Below are 23,186 nucleotides of genomic sequence, written 5' to 3'. Positions count from 1 at the left end.
GCTGGGGGAAATCTGTTCTCTTACCTTTTCAGGTGGATGGATGATGGCAGAGCGGTGGATGTGGTCTTTGACTTCAGCAAAGCCTTTGACACAGTCTCCCACAGCATCCTCACAGCTTTGAGGAAGTGTGGACTGGATGACCAGGTAGTGAGGTGGACTGCGAACTGGCTGAAGGAGAGAAGCTGGGGCTGAGTCTAGTTGGAGGCCTGTAACTTGCCTGCAGTACTGGGACCGGTATTATTTAATATATTCATCAATGATTTAGATGAGGGAATTGAGTGTACTTAAGTTTGCTGATGACACTAAGCTGGGAGGAGTGGCTGAATCCAGCGAGACCTGGACAGAGAGCCAACACTGTGCCCTTGTGGCTAAGAAGGCCAATGGCATCCTTGGTTAGTAGGTCGAGAGAGGTCCAGACCGCATCTGGAATATTGTGTCTTCTGGGCCCCTCAGTTCAAGGGACAGAGCTGCTGGAGAGAGTCCAGCGCAGGGCAACCAAGATGATTAAGGGAGTAGCCTCCCTTGGGTCTTTATAGTTTAGAGAAGAGGAGACTGAGGGGTGACCTTATAAGTGTCTATAAATATATAAAGGGGGAGTGTCACGAGGATGGAGCCAGGCTCTATGATAGGACAAGGGGTAATGGGTGCAAACTTAACACAAGAGGTTCCAGCTTCTTCTCAGTGAGGGTGACCACTGGAACAGGCAGTCTCCTTCCCTGGAGACATTCAAAGCCCGCCTGGACACATTCCTGTGTAACGTTATCTAGCTGTTCCTGCTCTGGCAGGGGGATTGGACTAGATGATCTTTTGAGGTCCCTTCCAATCTCCAGCATACTGTGATACTGTGATACATCATTTGCTAGAACCATTTCAGAGGTTCTTGCTAGGCTTGTTCTTATTGGCCTTTCCATCTTGCAAAGGGGAGAAGGGCAGTGTTTACCTTTGTGATTTATGGATGAGAGAGCTGAGACGAAGGACTAAGACAGACCCTTTTCAGCCCTCTGGGCTGGGGCTGCAGTTACTGCAGGGGGAGCTGGGCCACCCTCTCAGCTCCTCCGAGCTTCTGCTTTCACCATGCAGAACAGGGGCAATATTACTGTCTGTCTCTCACCAGAAGAGGTGATATAGCCTAAAAACTGCATGCAATTTTAACAAGTTTTTGCCCTCTGTCCAGTTTAGTAGATAATTTCTAGTTCTAGAGTGCAGTCAAAAATTTGGGATTTTTACCATTTCTATTCAAGAAAGGGACAAAGCCTGTTGCTGTTCTCCCCCCCCCCCCCCATCCTCTGCATTCTGATTTGTTGACAAGGGTTTGTACTTATATTACTGGACACTGACCTTTTTCACTAGCTAATTGGAAAATACAGATTCTGTTATGGTTTTATATGTAACCCATCTTCTAAAAAGTCAGCACTCATCAGACACATCTCTCTCAGCTCCCAGTTTATTAAGCTAAATGATGCTTTAAGCTAGAATTTACCAAACTAACATGCTTAAGGTATCCTTCTGTTTCCTTTTTACAAAGGCACTTGAAAAATGCCAGTACCATTTCCCTTCTCTTTTAAATATTCCTGAGTAATTTCCCCCCAAAAATTAGCTGAGCATAAGGTGTTTCTTCTGAAGAAATACAAGAAATCTTCAGTGAAAATCTGTCACGGTTAACAGAAAAAAATTAAACACTATGCCACCCAAAACAATATATATTTTTTTCCCCTCCTTCTTCAGGTGATGTGACGCCTGCTCTCATGAATCCTCTGTCGCAGTCACACTCCATTTCTCTGGCAGAAAGAATATGCCGTACCATATCAGACATGAATGTGGATCTTGTGATGGTCACGCAGGAAACTTTAACAGACCAGCTAGTGAAAAATTATCCAGGTGATATGCTCGTTTCTCCTTCCTTTTAAAAGTGACTGTATCATCAAGATGGAATATATTGACTGGTATTGGGCAAGTGATCACTGAATGTTTACAAGCAAAGCTGACAATACGAAAGAATATAAATTAACAGGCAACCGGCACAACACATGCATGAGCATCACTAACATTGTCTTGAATGTAATCCTTTTTACAGATTTTAATGAATCGTCTCTGAAAATAAGAGGGAACTGAATGCAGTAGTATGTTGAGAGTATGCACTTTCTAGAGGATGGAAAAGCAAAGATGAAGTATTATGTGCCAGATATGGAGCAGCACAAAATACACTTGTGTCAGATCACAAAGACTTTGAATCCCCCTTTAAGAGACGGGAACATAGCTGACTTTAGCAGCAAAGGGACTGCGTAGGAGTCTACATCTGGTATTTGCTATCAAAGAAAACCAACCAGCCTCAAATTCAGGTTTTCGTTTCAAATTTCAGTCCCTTCACAAAATCAAATTACTTACACTAAATGGAATTATCTTCCAATGGGGTAGAAGCACCTTCCCTTAAATGCTATGGTTTAAATCTGAAAAATGTTCAGTTTCCCTTAGATCTGCAATGTTGAAGTGTGTGTGTACATGTGTATATGAGACTTCATAAAGGCTCATTATGGCCCTCTGCAGGAGGTTGCTTTGTTTGATACTGAGCTTCCTCTTTTGAATCTTCTTAATCTTATAGCTCTGTAGACATTACATACAGATTGATCTGGTACACATTTTCAGTAGTGGGAAAAATGCTAATGCAACCCCATTAAGTGCCTCAGAACCCTGCCAGGCACATGATGTAGTCCGTATGTACACTGAGAAACCACAAACTAGCATTTTTAGATCAGCCAGAAGCAGCACACTCAAAAGTTTGTAGGGAGAGAGTGTATTTCTTGCTATGTTTTCACAGATGCAAAGAGAGCAGTGTTGCTCATTCAAAGGAGAACTTCCTAAGCTCCACCACAGCAGTGCTGCAGTAACAACCAGAAACACAGCTGGCCTCTACCTTCCTCCTCAGGTGACTTTGCCTTATCCGTGAGGAATGGCCGCGGCAGTTAAAAAGGGCTTTACAGACCAGTCCTTGGGAGGACACCGGCAGCACTGCACCTACTAGAGCCCCTGGCTGGCTGATGTTTCTGTGCTGCCCTCATCTGACTGTCCGAGAAGCTGCAGCCTGTGCTGGCTCTCAGACACAGGGCAGCCTTTGCTGCCTCCACGTGTAAACACTGCGGCAGAGTGGGTCTAGCCCTGTTCGGCAAGGTGCAACAACAATTGCTGGCTCTAGAACCTCAGTAGAGTAGTGATGTATTAAAAAAAAAAAAAAATAAAATAAATCCTGCCTTCTGTTTGGTGATTCTGGACACTTTCATGTTGAAATTGAGCATGCCCTACTCAAACTTCAATTGCCAGCTCAGTATCTAGCTTCTTCTGGAATCCTGTACACTAAATACATTGGGTATTTCATGTTTAGTTCCTTTCAGATCTGTTGTAAATAAGTTATTTTTTGGCCAGCTCCCATTTTATTTGAAAACTTATTTATGATTTGAAATATCTGTGTCTTTATTGCAGGCATTGCAGTCCCCTCCCACAATATCTTATATAATATCCTTGGTACTCTAATTAAAGAAAGGAAAATCTATCATACAGGAGAAGGATACTTCATTGTGACTCCCAACACATACTTTATAAGAAATGATGCCAAGGAAGACAATAGAAGAGTCACATTGGAGGACAGTTGTTGCTGTTCATCATCTTCTATCACTTACCTCGTAAACATTGGGCTCTGTGCAGACCTAGTGAAAGAAAACATTCCTACAGTATCCTGTTATAGATCCTGCCATTGTTTCCCTGACCAGAATATGCTCTGTGATAAAAGACACGTTCAGCTAGTGAACTATGACTGTAAAGGAGGATATAAGAAAAGCTGCAGTGAACTGAGGCCTTCAATTCAAACTCAAGGGATCTCTGCATCTGCTGAAAACTGTTTCTGGAACACCATCAAATCACTGACATCTGTGAAACAGAAAACAAAAAGCAAAAAGTTTGGCCTTAGCCTTTTCTGGAGAAGTGCTTCTAGAAAAGAAAAACATAAGGAGGAGTATTCCACTTTTTCAGCCCAGTTTCCTCCCAAGGAGTGGCCAGTCAGGGATGAAGATGACTTAGATAATATTCCACGTGATGTTGAACATGAAATCATCAAGCGTATTAACCCTGTTCTTACAGTTGATAATTTGATTAAACACACAATATTAATGCAGAAGTCTGAGGAGCAGAAAAATTGTATCAGTAAGGGTACCTCGGCTGAAGTGTCAATAGTCAGGCTAAACCATCTTTCAAAAGATTGTATTCAAAAGACACAAAATAAAACAGCAAAACAGACCAGGAAAACAAAATCAAAGAAAGAGAAGCAAATTAGCAGAAGAAACAGGACATCTCACATACATGAGCTAATATCTCAAAATCAGAAACTGGAAGACAACTTTTTGCTGCCTATTGGAAACCAGCAGCCATATGATGTAGCAGTGGCATCCCATGTCATATATAAAAAACAAATTAAGAACCCTTTTCAGGGTCTGTCATGGAGATGCAACCTTAATGCAAAAGGGCACAAAGGTACTCTGAATAGTCAGCTGAAGTCCAGGACTCAAAAACAAGAAAGGGCTCTACAAAGGCCACGGTCTTTGGACTCCTCAAAAACCTTTGACCATGAAACCGAACAGCTGGCTACAAAGACACAGGCTGACAAAGCTAAGCAAAGCACACCACATGCTAATAAGTCTTCCCTCCAACTAAAGAAAGACAGTTTTAGTAAAAACTTTAGTCATCCACAAGGCAGTACTTTGCAAAAAGATAATACAAACAAATACTTCCTGGAGAGTAATATTTTGGAAAAAAATATCTACAGAAGATCAGTAAAAAAAAATCCTGGGGATAATAAAACATCCCTTCACTCCTACACTGAAGGAAATGGTGAGTGCAAAGAAGATGCAAAATTTTCGTTACATCTGAAAGATAAGCATTGCAGATGCAAAGCTGACACTGTATGTGAGTTATTAGATCAAACAGAAAATGAATTTCAAAATGTCCGCCTTTCAAATTATACAGCCAACATTAACCTGGTAAAAAAACCTGGTGTGAAATACAGACAAAAGACTAGTAAAAAGAATGAACTTATGTTTAAATATGATTGTGCCAGCCACCCTGGATCAACGAAGCTGGAAAGTGATGGATTTACTGGTAACTGCCATCTTCTGTATGAAAAAGCACATGATGGTGACAAATGCAACACACTACATCTGGATGACAATTCTGAAGGCAAGGAACCACATCACCTGCCTCCTGGCCATGCTTTTTCAGATATAAGAGACTGTATCAAAGCTGCACAAAAGGTGGGGACAGCTATGTCCCTAAAAAACTGTGAGATTAATACTTATCCCATCCAGTACGACACAACTGTAACTAAACGTCACTCTGGAGACCACGGATACGAGGAAAGCGCTACTTTTGCAAAATCAATCAATGGCTCAAAAGAGTATCCAAAACCAGATTTTATGGAAGAAAGTTGTTTATGCAGTCAGGTTCTTCCGATAGGTCACAGAAAGGAAGAAGAAACTAGCCTTGCTGAATGTCCAAAAGCTTCAGCTGTCGCAGATTTCAGACACACTGATGAGGCTGACTCAGATGCTGACACTTTGCAGAACTTCATCTATGAGATGGGCGAAGAGGTGGCATGTTGTGCTTTGGGCTCACAGATCAAAGAAATGAGAAACCTTTTGGGAAGAAAAGATCTGTGTTTTAAGAATGCATGTACTGTGATACCTGGACAGAAACAGTCAGAAAGGACAGAAAACCACAGCGTTACAGGAGACAGTGGAATTGACTCCCCAAGGTAAGAAAACACATGTAACCATATTAGATGTTTTATCTTCAAATTAACATTCAGATTTTGGCAGAAACATTGCTGTAAATCATAATTCCCCCCCCCCCCCCAATATTACTGTCTTTAAAAACTCCAGTGTTGTGTCCCAGAATATTGGAACTGTATAGTTTTACCATGTCTTTTTACACGTACATTCCTAAATCAGCAATACAAATGCTGTTGTTTATATCTTGGATTTGTTTTTAGGAGGCAAGAAAATAGTATGAGCTCTGCCTTGCAGATGGAGATGGCCAAGTGCAGAAATATTAAGAAACATGATGATTGATAAACTCACTATTAAACATGTGATTGATAAACTCCTGCTAGCAGACAGGTTCAGCTCACATTGATCTTGCCATATGAAATTATGGATATTGTTATACAGATTAAGAATTAAAAGTGCTTTATAGCACTTTAGTGTTCAATCGAAATTTAAAGGACAAAATAACATCCAACTTGCTCACAACAGACAGGAGAATGTGCCCATCACTTGGGCTAGAAGCTTCTGCTTCCTTTCACAGGGTACATTTTGCCTGTAACTATACTTGGAAAATCACCTAATGGAAAACAATTATGAAACAATTATGTATGAAACAATTGTTGCATGTGGAGAAGACCTACAAAACTGTTAACTCTAAATGCTGTGAGGGAAAAATCATATCCTTTTTTTTTTTTATTAATATCACATATTCTTAGGATCTTAAAAGACTTTAAATGTAATTAAACCATTTGTGTTCTCATATCTGCTGTCCCCTTGAGCAGCTAGTATATGAGGGAACAAATCACATACTAGAGTTTTTAAAGGAATTCTGCTGGCTGGGTTTTGGCTTTTTTTTCCCTTAAGCAGCTTCGGACTGTGAACTCTTTCAAGCATACTTCTAGTGTACTAATTGAATGTAACACTTGAAATCTGATGGATAAATTCATTTAGCAAAATGTATTTCAAAGGGTCATTTTGATTGTTCATATTGATGCCATCTGAGGTAGCAGAAGTTAAGCCAACTCAGTTTATTTTTAGCATGTGAAGTCTGATGTCTAATAATTCTGTTATTTTAGATGGACTGAAAAGAAGATGAAGCTTCCTGCCAAATTCTAAAAGCATAAATACTAATGCAAAGAGGAGGACAAAGCAGAAGGATAATTGCAACAAAAATCCTTGCTTCAGATAACTCTAGTCATAAATATTTTTTTTTATAAGATGTATGAACTTTCCATTTATAACACTAACTATACTGTAAATGCCATTAGTCACACCTGTGAAGCTGTCTCTAAATCAAAGCTGTTAGCTAAAACTTTTAACCTTAGTATTTAGAGAGTTAATGTATATTTCTGTTGTTCTCATCTTTAATCAGTTTTTTGCATTCCTGTGATAATAAAAATGAGAACCGATATACTTCATTCAGATCACACTATTAACCTGGAAAGTGTATGTGCTGCTCTAATAGGCAATGTATCAGCTGTATAGGACTGTTTTACAGTGTAATTCTTAAAAAGTGTTTCTTACTTGTGCCACAGAAATAACACCACACACCCTCTTCCCTGTTCAAAAAACAGGGCAAACGACTAGATTGGCACGCACCTTATTACTACAAAAGTTCCTTGAATCATAGAATAGTCAGGGTTGGAAAGGACCTTAAAATCATCCAGTTCCAATCCCCCTGCCGTGGGCAGGGACACCTCCCACTAAACCATGTCAGCCAAGGCTCTGTCCAACCTGGCCTTGAACACCGCCAGGGATGGAGCACTCACAACCTCCCTGAGCAGCTCATTACAATCCTGAAGTTCTCTCACTGTGCCCTGAAGAAATCTTAACTGTCCTCCTGAATCTACTTGGTGTTTATATCAGGCAAGAAGGATTTGGTCTTTATGAATGAAAACGCTGGTGCAGGAGACAGCAGTAAGGTCAGTGGCATTGCTTTGAAAGAAAACCTGCTGTGGTCCTGCGTGCTCCTGAGCTGCTCTTGACTACCACTTTGCTTTTCCCAAGAAAATAACATCTTGGCACCTGTCAGTATCACTTGTACAGCTTTTAGTTTAGAAGACTAATTTTGACTTCTTAACCCCGATTTATTCCTGTAGCTAAGAGCAGACTGTGGTGGTTTCACGCTGCTAATCACCAAAGACTGGCAGTCCTCTCAAATCTTGGGGAGGTATTTGGTCATACAGTTATCGACTATGTTAGGCTCTTTCAGTACTGAAAACCAGTAGTTACGGAGACGGAAGACTGAAGTTCTAGTTAGCAGTTTTCAAAGCTATTGGAGACTTCGTTTAAAGAAGGTGCCTCTGGCTGTTAAATGGAAGAAACTGCGTCGGTGCTGACTGGGGCGGCGCCGAGCAGAACCGAGCCCTGCAGAGCTCTCTCTCGTCCGATCTCAGTCACACCTGTACCGTTGTCTTCCCCGTTCTCCAGCAGCTCTCCTCCTTCAGCCGCTCACGCTAACAGAACCTGCCCGCAGCTTTTCCGCTCCCTTAATAAAACTCCTCCCAGGAGCTTACACGCATATCGGGAGCTCAGCATACCGCGAGTCCCGGTGGAAAGCCGCCAGGTGATGCCCATGGGGCCGGATCCTGAAAGTCATGGCGCTTACCTCACGCGGACCCGCCACAAGTTCCGCCGCCTCACGGACGCAGAGCACGATGGATCTTGAAGTCGGGAGGGGGGAGCCCCGAGGCATGCTGGGTGTTGTAGTCTGGCGTCGGGGGCGGCAGGCTATTGGCTGCCGGGCAGCGGTTGATCGGCGTGGCCCTGCCTTGGGTTGCTGGGGCAGGGGGTGGGTTCTTTTTCTGTCACAAGGCGGTCGGCGGCGGCAGCGTGGCGTAGCGCGGCGCGGTTGCCGGCGAGCGGAGATGCCTGAAGCTGCCCGGTTTAGCAACAGCAGCGGGACCGAGTCGGATCCCGAGTGCCCCATGGACAGCGAGTCAGCCATAGAGAGCAGCCGCCGGCGGCGCAAGGTACCGGGGAGGGTTCCGAGGCCTTCCGTTGCCGGGTACGGCCTGGCCACACCGCCTCGCCTGCGTGCTGGGACTCGCGTCCCTCGGGTCTTGCCTCGGTAGCGTTTCCCTAGTGGCGTGGGCCGGGGCGGGTCTGCGCGGTGCGGCCGCCGTGCGTGCCGGGTCGGCCGGCTGGGCGGCCATGTGCGCGGCGGGGCTTCCTGGGAAGGCTGCAAGGCCTGTGGTGCTGGGCCGTGGCCTTCGTCTCGTGTCGGCACCGCCCCGCCGGGGGTGGTGGGTGTGCTGGAACAGGCGTGTGGCTGTCCTCGTCGCGCAGCGGCCCGGGGGACGCTTTCGGGTGCACTCTTGAGCGGGGAAAAGGCCAGGGTGTCTCGTGGTCAGTAAAATGCCTCCTGGTGGCACCTGCGCCGCGGCAGGAGGGGAATCTGTTGCTTTATGCGAGCCCCGCCCCATCCATAACTCGAGCATCGAATTTTAGTTTTAACTCTGTTGCAACGTCTTCTCTGTTTCGTGTCTCTTGGATCATGCGCATGTGTTTTCATTTATCGCCGTGTTGCTCTGTGCCTTCCCAGAAGGAGAAAAAAGAGAAGAAATCCAAGCGCCATGACAAATCTCGGAGAAGAAAGACTCAGACAGATGAAAGCGAGCAGTCGGAGGATGACATTGATCCCCCTAAACTCAAGAAATCAAGGAGTGGAGTTAAACAAAATGGTCATACGAGAGAAGAAAGCCCAGAGAATGCAAAATTGCCTACCTTAAACAATAAATCCAGCCACAAAAAACGGCACAGTAATTCAAGTGAAACATCAAGTGGTGATGGTGACAGTGAGCCAGAGCAGGTAAAACTACTGATTTAGTTTTTTATACCTGAATGTTCTGCAGCCTTTTGGTGTTGTCTGCAGTTACAATTGATGTTTCTCAAAGCATCTGTAGCCTCCAGGGTTAGCACTGTTTTCTCATGCTCAGCATTTTAATCCCTGTGCTGTTAAAACTTATATAGAAGACATCCATTACCAGGTAATAGTGGGTGTGTTTGCTTTACCTTGTAATGTTATTCTTTTGGGGGTCAGTTGCTGTGTCTGTAAATCACTGTCATATATTAATTGGAAAGTAGGAAATAGGCTGGATATCAAGCCTGATACTTGCATATTCTGTTAGGCCATTGGTAATTAATTAAAAATAGAATCTTAAAATTTAATTAAGATTTTTCAGAGTTTTAATTTGGGTGTTTTGCATTTATAGGGATATGCCGTTAGGTACGAAACAGTCTTAAATTGCAGGTCACTTTTGTCTAACTTTGAAATATGATAGTAAGTAAAACAGAAAGCTTTTCAGCTGCAGCCGTGACACTGTCACTGAAAATTTGACCCTTGGTATGATGCCGGTGTCTGTGCCATTACCTTGGGTTTTCTAATGGTCATATGATATTCACAGGGAATGTTATCTGATTTATTTTTTTATCTACAGGAGGTGACTGAAGAACAGAAAGAGGGTGCTTTCTCCAATTTTTCTATTTCCAAAGGGACTGTGCAGCTTCTTCAAGGTAAATTTCTTGGCATAATGTCACCACAGAAAGTAAATTATCTTTGTCATGTGTTTTTATGTGCAACTTAATCAATGAGCTTTGAGATGTGCTCTGCTTTTGTGTATGTAAGCACAGAAGCTCTACAGAAGGCATATTGATTGCCTACTCTAAATATGTTTTGAACAGACTTTTCTGTATGCGGTATTGCCCGATTCTGCCTTTACAGTAGAATTTTGAATGACGTAAGATCAACAAAAAATTATTCTGTGCAAAAATTTTTTAATTAAAAGTTACTTCAGTGTGAGTAAAGGAAAAAGTTATTTTTAGAATCTTTGACAGTAGTTTCTGCATAACTTAGTATGAATTAAGAGATGAACAGAAGTGCTTTTCACATGTTTTTATTTGAAAGGAAGAGATTTTTGTAGATAGGTGGGGAGTATTACATAAATAAAGCCACAGTATGTAAAGGCTTTCATTAAAGGTTAGTAACTTCATCTGTCCCAGCAAGCACTATGCCTAGTGGTATGAAGTGGGAGAATAAAATGGAGCACTCTTTACAGATGACCTCTGTGATTCAGGAAGTCAGTGGAGGTGATGATATAGTCCTCATTTACTTTAGAGTTGATGGAAGTTCTGGTTGGGATAATTTTCTCTGAAAAGCATGACAGAACACTTGTAAAATTATCGTATTAAGGAAGTCTGTTGAAATTGTCACAGCTCGAGGAGTGACCTACCTGTTTCCTGTGCAAGTGAAGACCTTCAACCCAGTATATTCTGGCAAAGACGTAATTGCTCAAGCACGAACTGGAACAGGGAAAACATTCTCTTTTGCTATTCCTTTAATTGAAAAGCTTCAGGGAGACTCACAGGAAAGAAGAAGGGGCCGTTCACCAAAGGTAATTGCTTAGGTAGAATGCTAATTTTGCTTTGTCTTATGTCCAATTGATTCAGATTTTTGACCCACTGGAAAAGTTCTTAAAGTTTGTGAAGATATAGGGCAATCTACATTAAAGATTATTTGAAAGCTGCATTTGTTGGGCTTTGCCTGCATCATGTGTTGCCTCTTATCATCTGGTCAAGAGTAAAGAATACAATAGCTCTATCCACTTGTCAATTCCTTTTTCTGCTTACAAGGAGACTGAACCTACAAGTTTTCAACATGTCCCTATTTAATTTTGTTCAATCACCTTACCTGTTCTGGTCCAGTGGTTACTGGATACTTGTTTTTCTCCCAGATTAGTAATGGATTAGTGGCTTTTTCTGGTTGATAAAAGCTGTCTACTTTGTTTAAACATGTAGATAGTGAGAGGACTTAGTTTTCACTAGAACCAGCACCAGATATGGAAGCTTCTGCTCCAGAGAATACAGGTTATTATGAGCTGTCTGCATTCTGTTAGGGAATACCAAGTGTGTGTTTTTTTTCCACCAGATTCTTACGATGCCTTCCAAAACCAGATAGGCTAAAGCTTATCGTATCTTCAGTAGAGGAAGTGTTTTGTAGGTTTATTTCATCTTGTCACACATAACCTAACTGAAACTCATTCCAAAACTAGTCCTAGTTGTTCTGTTTGCATCTGCCCATCATGTTGGCTGACAGAATGCTGACTCTAGATTTTAGCACAGTCTTGCAGAGAAGGGAGAGCTTTCTGTGAGGGAGTCGCAAGTCTTTAACTAAAACAGTTTTCAGGCCTCACTAGACCACAGAAAGCTTCTGTTTCCTTTTTTTGTCACAGGTTTCAGTGTGAAAGAAGTAACAGGATAAGGATTTTAAGATTCTATTTGTCAAGCCACTGAAGCTGGGTTTTAGTACTGCAATCATATGTTAAATTAGTTAAAACATCTGTGGTGAAGCCTATATATTGGAAGAGAGGATGGTTCCTTGGTTATTTCTATAGGAATATCAGCACAGGCTCCAGAACCATGCTGAAAACCAGCTTGGCAGACTGAGCTTATGTTTCCCTAAATCATAGTGAAGCTGAGACAGGTTATGTCTCTTACACCTTCTTGCAGGACTGTGAAGCATTACTGAACATGTGTAAAAAAAAAAAAAAAACTTATTACCCAGATCCTTTAGTCTTACACTCGAACAGCATATGATTATGTAGAAGCAAACCTGTAGCCGATCTAAGAACTAAAGTTGAATACGATTTAAGTTCCTATCTAATTTAAAAAGAAGTCTGCCTATCCTAAATGAGTATGTGAAGGAGATTAATGATGTTACAAGAGACTTAGGCAGTGTGTTTCTCTAATCTTTACTTAGATAACTGTTTAAACCAGGTGGTTTTTTTTTTGTTCAATTATGTAAATGGTCAGACCTAAACTAATGATTAGCAGTCTCTTGGTTTCTTGCAAAAGCCATGGTAAGAGAACATCTGTTTGCATTCTGTCTAGGTACTGGTTCTTTGCCCAACAAGAGAGTTGGCAAACCAGGTTGCCAAAGATTTCAAGGACATCACAAAAAAGCTAACAGTAGCTTGTTTTTATGGAGGAACTCCATACAATGGACAAAGTAAGTGACACTTATCTGTAATAATTGAAATGTTGATTTACTGAAATATTTGAGAACTGCAGTTGAGTCCTTTCAGACATGCACTTTTTAACTCAAGAGCTGGTATTCATGGGGAAATGCAGTAGCTCAGCTCTTCTTACGGTGAGAAATAATAATAGCTCTCAATTACATTCTTGTGTTCCTTGTCTACTCATGTACTTTAAACTGGAAAAGATTATGTTGTGTTTATACACAATATTAGGGTTTAGGCACTTATTAAGCACTTTTTTTCTTTAGAAAATACTTAGTCTTAGAGCTGTAATACAGGATATCTGGAGGATTTACAAAGTGGAGAAGAAATTCTTTATTGTAACAGCATAATTTACTGTCTTGATGGCTATGGTTGTAAATAAGGCAGGTGAGAGCAGGAATGAGAATCAAGATCTTTCATTGTAATGTGTCTTGAGACATTAAGGTTGTTTTTCCATGCAGAACTTCAGGCAAGGAGGTGATTTTGGTAATGTGGGTAGTGAGATACATAGAGCAGGGTGGTTGAGTTTTGTTTTTGTGTTTTTAAAGTTTCCAGTTAAGGTAGACAATTTGGGAAGAGCTAATTATTTCCAAAGCATGTTAAAAGAAGCTCATTGTTTGCCATTTTATTTAAATCACAAGGAGAGGAAAGGGACATGGGTAATCTTTCTTTCAGAAAGCAGTACAATTTTTACCTTATCAGTTTGTTCTTGTTTCTTCTCTCTCCCAAAGTTTCTCCTGCTGTTCATCATTTGTTCTTGCTTGCATTTTTAAGGAGAGTACTTACAAGTGGTTCAAAAAGCTGTTTCGTTATTACTTAGATGCCATGTGTTTCTAATGTAGAGAGAGCTCCCTGTTTTCACTGCTAACTCCTCTTCTGCTCTTTCCTGTTTATCAGTTGATCTCATGAGAAGTGGCATTGACATTTTGGTTGGGACACCTGGGCGAATCAAGGACCATCTTCAGAATGGCAAGCTGGACCTTACCAAAGTGAAACATGTTGTACTTGATGAAGTTGACCAGATGCTGGACATGGGATTTGCTGAGCAAGTGGAAGACATTTTACGTGTTGCATACAAGAAGGGTAATCTCAATAGTTAAACAAATAGTAGGAAATGTTAGTAATAATTAAGTCCGCTAAATTCAGTTATGTTTTTCTGAAGGTGTCTTTGTTAAGAAATGACTGAATACTGTATATCATAGGAAATGTACTGTGAACACAGTACATGATGAAATGTTGTGAAAGTGGTAATCATTCATAAGACCTTTGCAAAGGTTATATACAGATCCCTAGGTAGTGGATTTTAACTTTCATTGACACTTATCTATAAAGTTGTATTTGGACTTCTTCCATTTAAAAGGAATTAGAAGCTTTTTACCCTTTTCACTGCTTGAAAATAGACTGGGTTTTTGGTCACAGTAACTTCTTTCGTTATCTTGGAAATATTCAGACTTTCTGGAGTTGTTTTTTTTTTTTCTCCGGATGTTGGTAATGTATATGTTTAAAAAGAATTGCCTTCTTTATTTTAGATACACTGGTATTTAACCTCATATTTTTAATAACCCATGAAAAAAATTGTATACTTCTGTAATGTGAAACATAGCAAGTTTGTGAAACATTGTTCTGTGTTTTAAGATTCTGAGGACAATCCCCAGACACTGCTGTTCTCTGCAACTTGCCCACATTGGGTGTATGATGTGGCTAAGAAATACATGAAGTCTAGATATGAACAGATTGACCTTATTGGGAAAAGAACTCAGAAGGCTGCTACAACAGTAGAAGTGAGTAATCTATCTAATGTGAAATGTTTTCAGGCCTTCTCCCTTTTTCTTTGTGCTACAAATGGTAATCCCATCCTAAGGTACATCGTTGGAATGATGTTGAAAGCTGGTTTGGGAATTACTTTTAAGCAGCTGTTTCTTGGTTTAGGCTCTCTCTTCTCACAGCATCTGATAATCATATAGACATCTCTGAGAGAGGATTCAGTTACCATATTGTTGGTTTTCAGAGAAAAGTGGTATCTGAATTTACCCAAGTTGGAATCCAAAGGCACACATTAACATTAGCCTGGCTCTTTTAAATTGCCAGGGACTTCACAGTCAACTCCTGCTATTCTGTATATAGGAGATTTTTTCAGACTTCTGTGGTATCTCACTTCACTAGGCCTTTGTTGTGCAGTAAATACTCTAACAAGGAATACAGTCTTTCCTGTTAGGGTGGTGAGGCACTGGAATAGGTTGCCCAGGGAGGTTGTGAATGCTCCATCTCTGGCAGTGTTCAAGACCAGGTTGGACAAGGCCTTGGGTGATATGGTTTAGTGTGAGGTGTTCCTGCCCATGGCAGGGGGTTTGGAACTAGATGATCTAAAGGTTCTTTCCAACCCTAACCATTCTGTGATTCTATGATCTTTACTTGATAATTGTTTTTGCTTAAGTCTTGCTTAGTGGTTACTTTGACAGATAAACAGGACATGTAATTGTGTTAGTGGGATTGAAAGAATGTTCATCTTGTGCTTGCAAAAAAGCTTTTAACACACTGCATTTATTTGTTTTGCTTCATCTGACCTAAAGTTTTAGTTGATAGAACTGTGACAAAATCTTGCACCTTGACTGTGCTCCACGGAAATGGAATAATATTTCCTGTTTTCCTTGCTTTAAAAAAGTGATTTACAGACTGTCATCTTTATTTTTTTATCTCTTACTGTAATTATTTTTCTTAATGTTAGACTAATTCTGGTGGATATAAGAATCTTACGGACTTTGCATGTTCCAGTAACATGAGTTAGCATTTTTTGTCCATTGGGAAACTGTGTAACTCTTTATCTCTGAATTTTACAGTTTCAAATGTATTTAAAAAAAAAAATCTCGTGTTTTTATGTAAACTGAACACTGGAATTTTTTTCTGTAGCATTTGGCAATAGAGTGTCACTGGTCTCAGAGAGCCGCTGTTATTGGAGATGTCATTCAGGTCTACAGTGGCAGCTATGGGAGGACCATCGTCTTTTGTGAGACCAAAAAAGAGGCAAATGAACTGGCTCTGAATGCTTCGATCAAACAGGTATTTTATCATCTGTATTAAGTAACAAAACCTGTCGGAGATGCATCGACCCTACGTTGATACCAGACCTATGCTGAGTAAGCTTTAAAGAGAGGTTTCTAGGGTGGGTAAGGCAGGCTTTTGCAGGTAGTCAGGTAGTTTCAAACTGCCAAAAAGAACCTTTTAAAAACCCCAAACAACCTGGTTGAAAGTTTTACAGCATTATAGTCTTCAGGACTAGGCTGCGCTAACAGATACTGGGATTTTTTTCTTAAAGGGAGAGTTCTCACTGACATTAAGTGAAGCATTTGTGAATTTTATGTAGAGAGGACTGTTTTGGATTAAAAAGTGGTGTTAGACTTAGAGAACTACTAGGATAACAGGTGATGGTGCTGGATTAGTGGTTACTGAGCCGTGACACTGACATTAACTAGTGTTGTCCGGGGGGAGGGGGCAGATTAGGATTTAGAGCTGTAATATAACAGAGGTTGTATTAAGATGTTTATTAGCTGTTACAAAGAGTTTAAAGATGCATACACAGCAAGAATTCAACCTGCCATCTCTTGTGAACAACCTCTAGTGTATTCCTGAGATTCGTGGTATGGCACTGGTGGAAAATAACTTGCTGGTGAGGTGGTGCAATGCTTATGATGTATAGCGACACTCAAGCACTGCATGCTTGGTTTTGATGGTGGTACCACAGCAACTATTTTTTTCCAGATGTACTTTTGTTGAGGAGATGAGTTATGTCTAGAAAACAGTATAGCATTATGTTCCCAGGGATAAGAGGAGCTTTTTCATCTGCTTACAACTGTGTTCATGAATGTTTCTCCCATACTCCTGGATGACCTCAGTAGCAGCTAAACCTGAGTGTGGAGTCTTATTCTGTTACTGATAGTGTTAAGTTGTCAAGTCTTGCATAGGCAATGCAGAACTTGGTTCTTGGCACGTAAGAAAAGGAAATTATTTTGATGTTTCTCTTTTAGCATATTAATACTCAGTAATAGAAATGTGGCTATTCCATTTAGCAGCTGGCATTAATCCAAAACTGAAAGAGACTTTTTGAATTCTGTGCTGACCCTAGCATTGAGTTAGTATTTTTTCAAATAATTCTCTGTTTACATGTGGAAAACATGGTGGTCATCTGCAGGCAAACTGTGAAATGTCAAGTGGAGGAGAAACCAATTTTTGGATGTTTGGTCTACATACTTGTTACTGCTGTGATATAGGACTTTCAGAATGTTTGGGTTAAAATGAAATTGTCTTGGAAGCTGTAGTAGTTGTGAGTTTGGGGTTTTTGGAGAGGTCATGTTTTTGGTTTTTTTTTCATGATCACTTGTATTTTAATCCTTTAATTGGTAGTAGGGGAAATTAATATGTTAAGGGGGATTAAGAATCGACACTTTTGGAAAAGATATCTAAATAATACTAAGGCGGCCTGAGAAAATTGTTGATGGCTATTTTGAAACAGCTAAGCTTTGCAGAGATTGTGTGGATGGCAAGTTAGGGCATAGTTGTTTTCATATGTCACAGTAATTAGAGGTGGACATAAGACAGATGTTGCGATTCTTTTTTCCTACCTTTGTTAAAGGTCTTTGAAGTATATGAATAAGAAGCACTGAGTAAATATTGTCAGACAACTAAAATATAAACTCTGTTAATTCAGTTCTTCTGTATCTTGCCATACAGTATCTATCAACTATCAGGTATTGTACCCAAAACTGACTGTAAAATGGAGCACTGTCTTGGATTTTAGTACAGTCCTATAATAATACTGTTTTTTCAGGATTGCCAGTCATTGCATGGTGACATTCCTCAGAAGCAAAGAGAGATCACACTGAAAGGTTTTAGAAATGGTACATTTAAAGTTCTGGTTGCAACCAATGTAGCTGCCCGTGGCTTAGATATCCCTGAAGTTGACCTGGTTGTACAAAGCTCACCACCGAAGGTAGGATATGGTTATACTGCGTGCTTTTGTAATAATTTGTAGTCTTCTTTTCAAGTAGTATATGCACTCGCCACATATGGTATTCACCACACAGAGTTTATTGTTGCATTTAAGGGTAAGAAATGTCCTGGTATACAGAAGTTTCTTAGGGCATTTTTTTCAGAGTGCATCAGTGCCTAGTATGTTTAAAAATGGTCTCCTTGAAGTATCTTTTCTGAGGCTGTCCAAAGCCTCTCCCTTCAGCGTCATGTGTGGTGATTGCAAGTCTGGAAGCAGTGGGAAGTAAATAAGACTTTGCCTTGCAAGAACAATTCATTAAGTAGGGACATAGATGAGGAGGAGACCCCAATGGTGAGAACATTGGCTGAAGTTAGGGTTTAAAAGAAACAAGGTAGTTTTTTAGTGAATTCACTGTTAATATCTCAATAACCATAATCAAGTTGATGTGCAGGAGGGTGAGTGGGATTGTTATGGGGGTATACACACTCAAAACGGTTTGGTGTAGGGTTGGTTGGTTTTTTTTCCTTCATATTCTCGGTGGTGATGCCAAAACAAGACTTAGTTTATCCATGTTTGACTCATGCTCATGGTTTTGGCTTTTAAATTGTGATTTTTAGAGGGCTATAGAAAAGCTTGTTAATTTTACTTCAGTGAAACAATGTTTCTTTATTTCATTCTCTGATGCAGTTACTGTGTATTGTTCAGGCTGATCTGTAATAGCTTCTACTAAGTTATGCAAATACAGTTAATTGATTAAACTACAATAAATTAGATAAGTCATAAGGCTATTCATTTTGAAGGATGTGGAGTCCTATATCCATCGCTCTGGGCGTACAGGTCGAGCAGGACGGACTGGGATCTGTATCTGTTTTTATCAGCGAAAGGAAGAACATCAGTTAAGATACGTGGAACAGAAAGCGGTAAAGTATAGTTTTCTTCTGAGCACTCAGATGTAATGTAGCATGTAAACAGCATGTAAAATCTTCATGTTTTATTCAGTAGTTCAGTTACAGAATACAGCTTATAAAGCAGCTGGTTGAGGTTCAGTTACCTGGCAGAGTTTTGGTAACATGGTCAGTTGTGGAGCAGGGAATGTGCTGCAGGGTTTTATGCCCACATTTTCAGAAAATGCCAGTAAGAATGTACCTGTGGCAATGAGAGAAAGCCAGCAGGATTTCAGTGTTCACCCTGGCTTACTGTTTGATCAGTGATTTGCATATATGTAGCTTTACTAAGAACTGTTACTAGAGGTTTTGTACTTTGTGCGCTTTTCCATATAGTACTTTTTCTTGCCAATTAGGTATTCAGTTGGGATGAGATGTTTTTGTCTCGGCGCATAAAAAAACCTTAGACTTATGTTTGGAAAGGCTGTGTAAGTTGTACTTAAATACATATAAACCAGACTAAAATTAATAATTTGGAATTTGTAGACTTCTCCCCCTCCCTTCTACCCCACCCCTCCTCCCACCCATAATCTGCCCAAATGGTCTCTATTTATTTCAGTTTAAGGTCACTGCATCATTTAAACTGATGACATAGTGCAAACAAAAGATGTTTAAGTGTTACCCATTTCCCTGTAAACTTAACCTTCTAATTTTCACTAGCAAAAGGTGGGAGTTAAATGTTGAAAAGAAGAACAGAAGTGATAGATTTAAATGCTTGTTTCATTGGAGTCCAGTACTGTTTCTTTAGAACTGAATTATTTATGGTGTGCAAGTTTCATCTGTATTTTGCTTTTTAAATTTCAGGGCATTACATTCAAGCGTGTTGGTGTTCCTACTGCAACTGATATAATAAAGGCTTCCAGCAAAGATGCCATCAGGTGTGTTCTGTGACTCAAGCCCTGTCATGTCTTACTGCTGCCTTAGTTCAGAAGGGCTGTTTGGGTTGCTCTTTACTGTCTCTCTGAACTCTTTGGACTGATCACTCTTAAAATCTTGAACTGCTGTTTTTTTTCTTGTGTTCCAGAGCCTAGTAAATACTAGTGTATGTGTGTGTATATATTTTTTTGTCTTTTTTTTTTTTTCTTTCTTAGGTGTCTGGATTCTGTTCCTCAAACTGCTATTGAATATTTCAAAGAATCTGCTCGGTTTCTAATAGAAGAAAAGGGACCAGTTAATGCTCTAGCTGCAGCTCTAGCTCATATTTCAGGTGCTACTTCCATTGAACAGCGCTCCCTGCTGAACTCGGATGCGGTAAGGGTGTATGGCTTAACATTTGTCTGAAATCTGAAAAAAAACATCCCACAAAGAAAAAAATATGCCTCTATGTTGTTTAAATAATTATGTCTTGTCATGATTTTATTTATGAGAACTGTACTTATGCCACTAGTAACTAATAGTATAGTTAAAAGCAAGAATATAGTGGCTATAAATATACTTACTCCCTTGTAACAGTATCTACTTGAAAAGTTAGTTAATGTACTGTAAATTGGCAGGCTTCTTGTGTCTGATAGATGTGCTGAAGCATATTCCTCTCACTTAATGGAGCATATCCCATTTTTTACTCTTTAGGGATTTGTTACAATGATACTAAGCTGTTCAGAAGAAATAAACAATATGAGCTATGCTTGGCGAAAACTGCGAGAACTGTTAGGTGACGATGTTGATAGGAAGGTGAACAGAATGTGTTTCCTCAAGGGAAAAATGGTAAGGTTTTTTGTATCTCTGCTACTGAGCTCTTCTGGTTGTAGCCTTTTCTCAAGAATTTCCCCTGTACCATGCTTTGTTGATAAGGTCATGACTGGTAGAAGGGTGGGCCTCAGTCTGTTTTATTAGGCTTGGGTATCTAAGGGGTTTAAGGCTCTGCTCCACTGACATGCTAAAGAGGTAGTAGAATGCAATATATGATAGCCCAACAGGTAAAAGGTATGAACTGTGCTGACTGCTTTAGTGACAGAACACAGAACAGGGTTTCTTAGGTCAGTTTTGATAGTGCATGTCCCTTATAGTCCTGTTAACCTGAAAGATCAGAAAGCTACTTTTTGAGTCTCGTATTTAACAATGGTGCAACAATTGTAGCAAAGCTCACTGAGATACCGTTATTTTAAGCAAAAGTGCTTAACTTCACTCTTCTTGTCTCAGAATTTGTGTGCATTTTCAGAAACATGAAACTGTGTGATCATACAGGATTATTTGTGGTGTCACAGAGAACAAGGAATTTATATTTCCTGCTTTTGAAAGTTGTCAGGGATTATTGCTGATTGGCTCCATCCATTTACTCTGTTTACTCAAGCGTTGTTCTGTATTTGATACACAGAACACTAAGAATGGCTTTTCTTATTTCAGATATGTAATTCTTTCTATCCAGACTGCTTATTCAGACAACGAATGGCATTTTAAAGTGTGACTTATGTATTGTATTTTATCATTCAAGTAGTATTAACTTCAGATTTTTAGTCTGAACCTAAATATTCAGTTTACTGGGTGTATAGTTTCCTACTATAGATAAAACTTCTGGTTTGAAAGAATTTACAAAATGGGCAATAGAGAAGCCAGGAGACCACAGTTTAGGATGGAAAGGATTATAACCTTATTGTTAAAATGAAGAAAATACGAATTTGAAGTATTAGCTATGCAGAGGAAAGAAAAAGGTGTATATCTGAGGAAAAGTTTAAGGAAGTAGAGGTTTCCTGAGAAATACTGATGCAATATTTCTGAGTGTTCAAAGACTTTAAAATATAGTAAGTTTCTATTAAAAAGCACTTTGAAATGTAAAACTGTTCTAGTACACAGATTTGTAGGGTCTGGGTTGTGGGGTTTTTGTTTGTGGTTTTTTTACTTCCTTTTTGTTTCATTTGGTTTGTTTTCAGTCTATTTAAAGGCTAGACTTGTATCCATTAAAATTACCCTTTCTTTTTAGGGTGTGTGCTTTGATATTCCTGCAGCAGACCAAAAGGAAATAGAGGTACGTTCATTGAAATTTCTGTTTACAGCAGACTGTAGATAAAACTGGCTGGCCGGAAAATATTAAGCAACCTGTATGCTGCCTTTCGTAGCAGCAAAAGGGATAGCTTTGAAGGAATTGAAGAATGGAATAAGCATATAGAGTTCCTCTCGTAAAGAATTCACTTGTCCCCAAAAATCTGTTGCTTGAAACTTTTGCACTGGGAAGCGTGGTGGTGTGAACAAATACACCCTTTGTTACTGCTGCTGGATTAATCTTTGTAGGCAGCAAATTTTGTTACACTATAAAATCCTCTTTTGTTCTGTTCCTTGTCTCCCCTTCTTTCACCTAGGATTCTCTCCACATAAAAGTGAATTCCAGGTTTTTGCTTGGCAGAATTAGTATTCCCCTTGCCAAAATTCCTTCTTCTAGACTTTTCTTCATGTCTTTCTCCCTTAGTGTATCTCTACACCCATATGCCCTAGCATTCATTGACTCCAAAAGCAACGCTGGGTTCTGGATGAGAGGGGAGTTCAGGGCAGGGTGTGGGTTTGTGTTCAGTTACAGTGGTATTTTTAATAAATGAAAGGTGGTGATTTTACTGATGAGGTTGCTCTATAAAGCTCTGAGGTGGGTTTCAGTTCTGTTCTTTAGTATCTCAGGCATACTCAGACAGCTGTAGCTCTGAAGCTTAAAATTTTGAAACCAGCATTGACCACTTTAGTTAGAAACTGAAATCCCCTATATTAGCTCACATTTTTACCTTTTCAATTGAGCAAATTTGATAATAACAAAATACCCTGTATTTGCATTCCTAGATTTAACTTGCTATGTCTGACTTTATTTCAATAGGCAAAATGGGAAGATTCAAAACAATGGCGTTTGTGTGTGGCAACTGAATTACCTGAGTTAGTAGAATCACAGCGAGGAGGAGGAGGAAGTGGAGGAAATGGCCGAAGCTTCTCAAGCTCCAGAGGTGGGCGGCGGGGTGGCTCTGGTAGAAATAGATTCAGAAGCAGAGGCCAGAAGCGAAGTTTCGACAGAGCATTTGATCGTTAATTTCAACAATTTAGAACTGATACAAATGGGACTGCAGTATTTTATATTAAATTAAAATAGGCTGTTCCTGTGTGTTTGTACCACTTGGAAAAATCTGTCATTCATTTTTTTTTCTCACTACTACTCCAGTCATAACCAAGACGCTGTTCAATTTAAAAAAAAAAAAGACCACCCTAAAAAGCTCACAAGGAAAATAAAACTTACTGTTTCCTTTCTTTCTTGTATCTTCATTTCAGCTGTAAGACCTGAATCTTTATTCTAGAATATGTCTGTTGCATTCAAAACTGTAGTCTGCCTCACTGTATAATAAACAGATATTAACTGCTGGTCAAACCTGTACATTTTCCAAAAAAAAAATAAAATATTATTTTACAAGTTCATGTTCTGTTAGAAGGTTTTTAAAGTGTGTGTGTGTGTGTGTGTTGGGTAAAGGTGATT

General features: G+C 39.9%; 2 protein-coding genes and 1 long non-coding RNA gene across 4 annotated transcripts; 2 read left to right on the top strand and 1 right to left on the bottom strand.

The window, feature by feature from the left end:
- The first annotated feature begins 1,697 nt into the window (after positions 1-1,697).
- STOX1 (storkhead box 1) lies at positions 1,698-7,011 on the top strand. Of its 2 annotated transcripts, none has more exons than XM_062611681.1 (2): positions 1,698-1,878; positions 3,475-5,798. In XM_062611681.1, exons 1-2 carry the CDS (start codon positions 1,746-1,748, stop codon positions 5,796-5,798), a joined length of 2,457 nt encoding a protein of 818 aa, XP_062467665.1. In that variant the 5' UTR covers positions 1,698-1,745. The 2 variants fall into 2 exon arrangements, with proteins under 2 accessions (XP_062467665.1, XP_062467666.1); XM_062611682.1 differs by lacking the exon at positions 1,698-1,878 and adding an exon at positions 6,881-7,011 and having other exon boundaries at positions 3,465-5,794.
- Positions 7,012-8,553: 1,542 nt separating this feature from the next.
- LOC134160055 (nucleolar RNA helicase 2-like) lies at positions 8,554-23,128 on the top strand. Its single transcript, XM_062611680.1, has 15 exons — positions 8,554-8,776; positions 9,349-9,615; positions 10,244-10,319; positions 11,019-11,197; positions 12,693-12,810; positions 13,718-13,903; positions 14,456-14,601; positions 15,728-15,877; positions 17,643-17,804; positions 18,605-18,724; positions 19,553-19,626; positions 19,840-19,999; positions 20,318-20,452; positions 21,666-21,710; positions 22,542-23,128. Exons 1-15 carry the CDS (start codon positions 8,672-8,674, stop codon positions 22,746-22,748), a joined length of 2,130 nt encoding a protein of 709 aa, XP_062467664.1. The 5' UTR covers positions 8,554-8,671; the 3' UTR covers positions 22,749-23,128.
- LOC134160056 (uncharacterized) lies at positions 18,573-22,731 on the bottom strand. Its single transcript, XR_009963415.1, has 2 exons — positions 22,594-22,731; positions 18,573-18,950 (listed from the first exon to the last, which is right to left on the bottom strand). It is a non-coding gene; the product is annotated as an uncharacterized LOC134160056 (long non-coding RNA).
- Positions 23,129-23,186: the final 58 nt, after the last annotated feature.

The sequence above is a fragment of the Pezoporus occidentalis genome, unplaced genomic scaffold (genome assembly GCF_034315485.1).
Source record: "Pezoporus occidentalis ecotype Australia unplaced genomic scaffold, CSIRO_AGI_Poc_V1 ctg155, whole genome shotgun sequence".
Lineage (NCBI taxonomy): Eukaryota > Metazoa > Chordata > Aves > Psittaciformes > Psittacidae > Pezoporus > Pezoporus occidentalis.
This window is presented reverse-complemented; position numbering and strand designations above follow the sequence as displayed.

What these genes read in the sequence shown, in the direction of transcription:
- STOX1 (XM_062611681.1), top strand. Translation starts at nt 1,746, where the DNA reads ATGAATCCTCTGTCGCAGTCACACTCCATTTCTCTGGCAGAAAGAATA. An exon ending in GCTAGTGAAAAATTATCCAG is followed by an intron (nt 1,879 to 3,474) that starts GTGATATGCTCG and finishes TCTTTATTGCAG; the next exon opens with GCATTGCAGTCCCCTCCCAC.
- LOC134160055 (XM_062611680.1), top strand. Translation starts at nt 8,672, where the DNA reads ATGCCTGAAGCTGCCCGGTTTAGCAACAGCAGCGGGACCGAGTCGGAT. An exon ending in GTGACAGTGAGCCAGAGCAG is followed by an intron (nt 9,616 to 10,243) that starts GTAAAACTACTG and finishes TTTTATCTACAG; the next exon opens with GAGGTGACTGAAGAACAGAA. An exon ending in TGAATGCTTCGATCAAACAG is followed by an intron (nt 15,878 to 17,642) that starts GTATTTTATCAT and finishes CTGTTTTTTCAG; the next exon opens with GATTGCCAGTCATTGCATGG.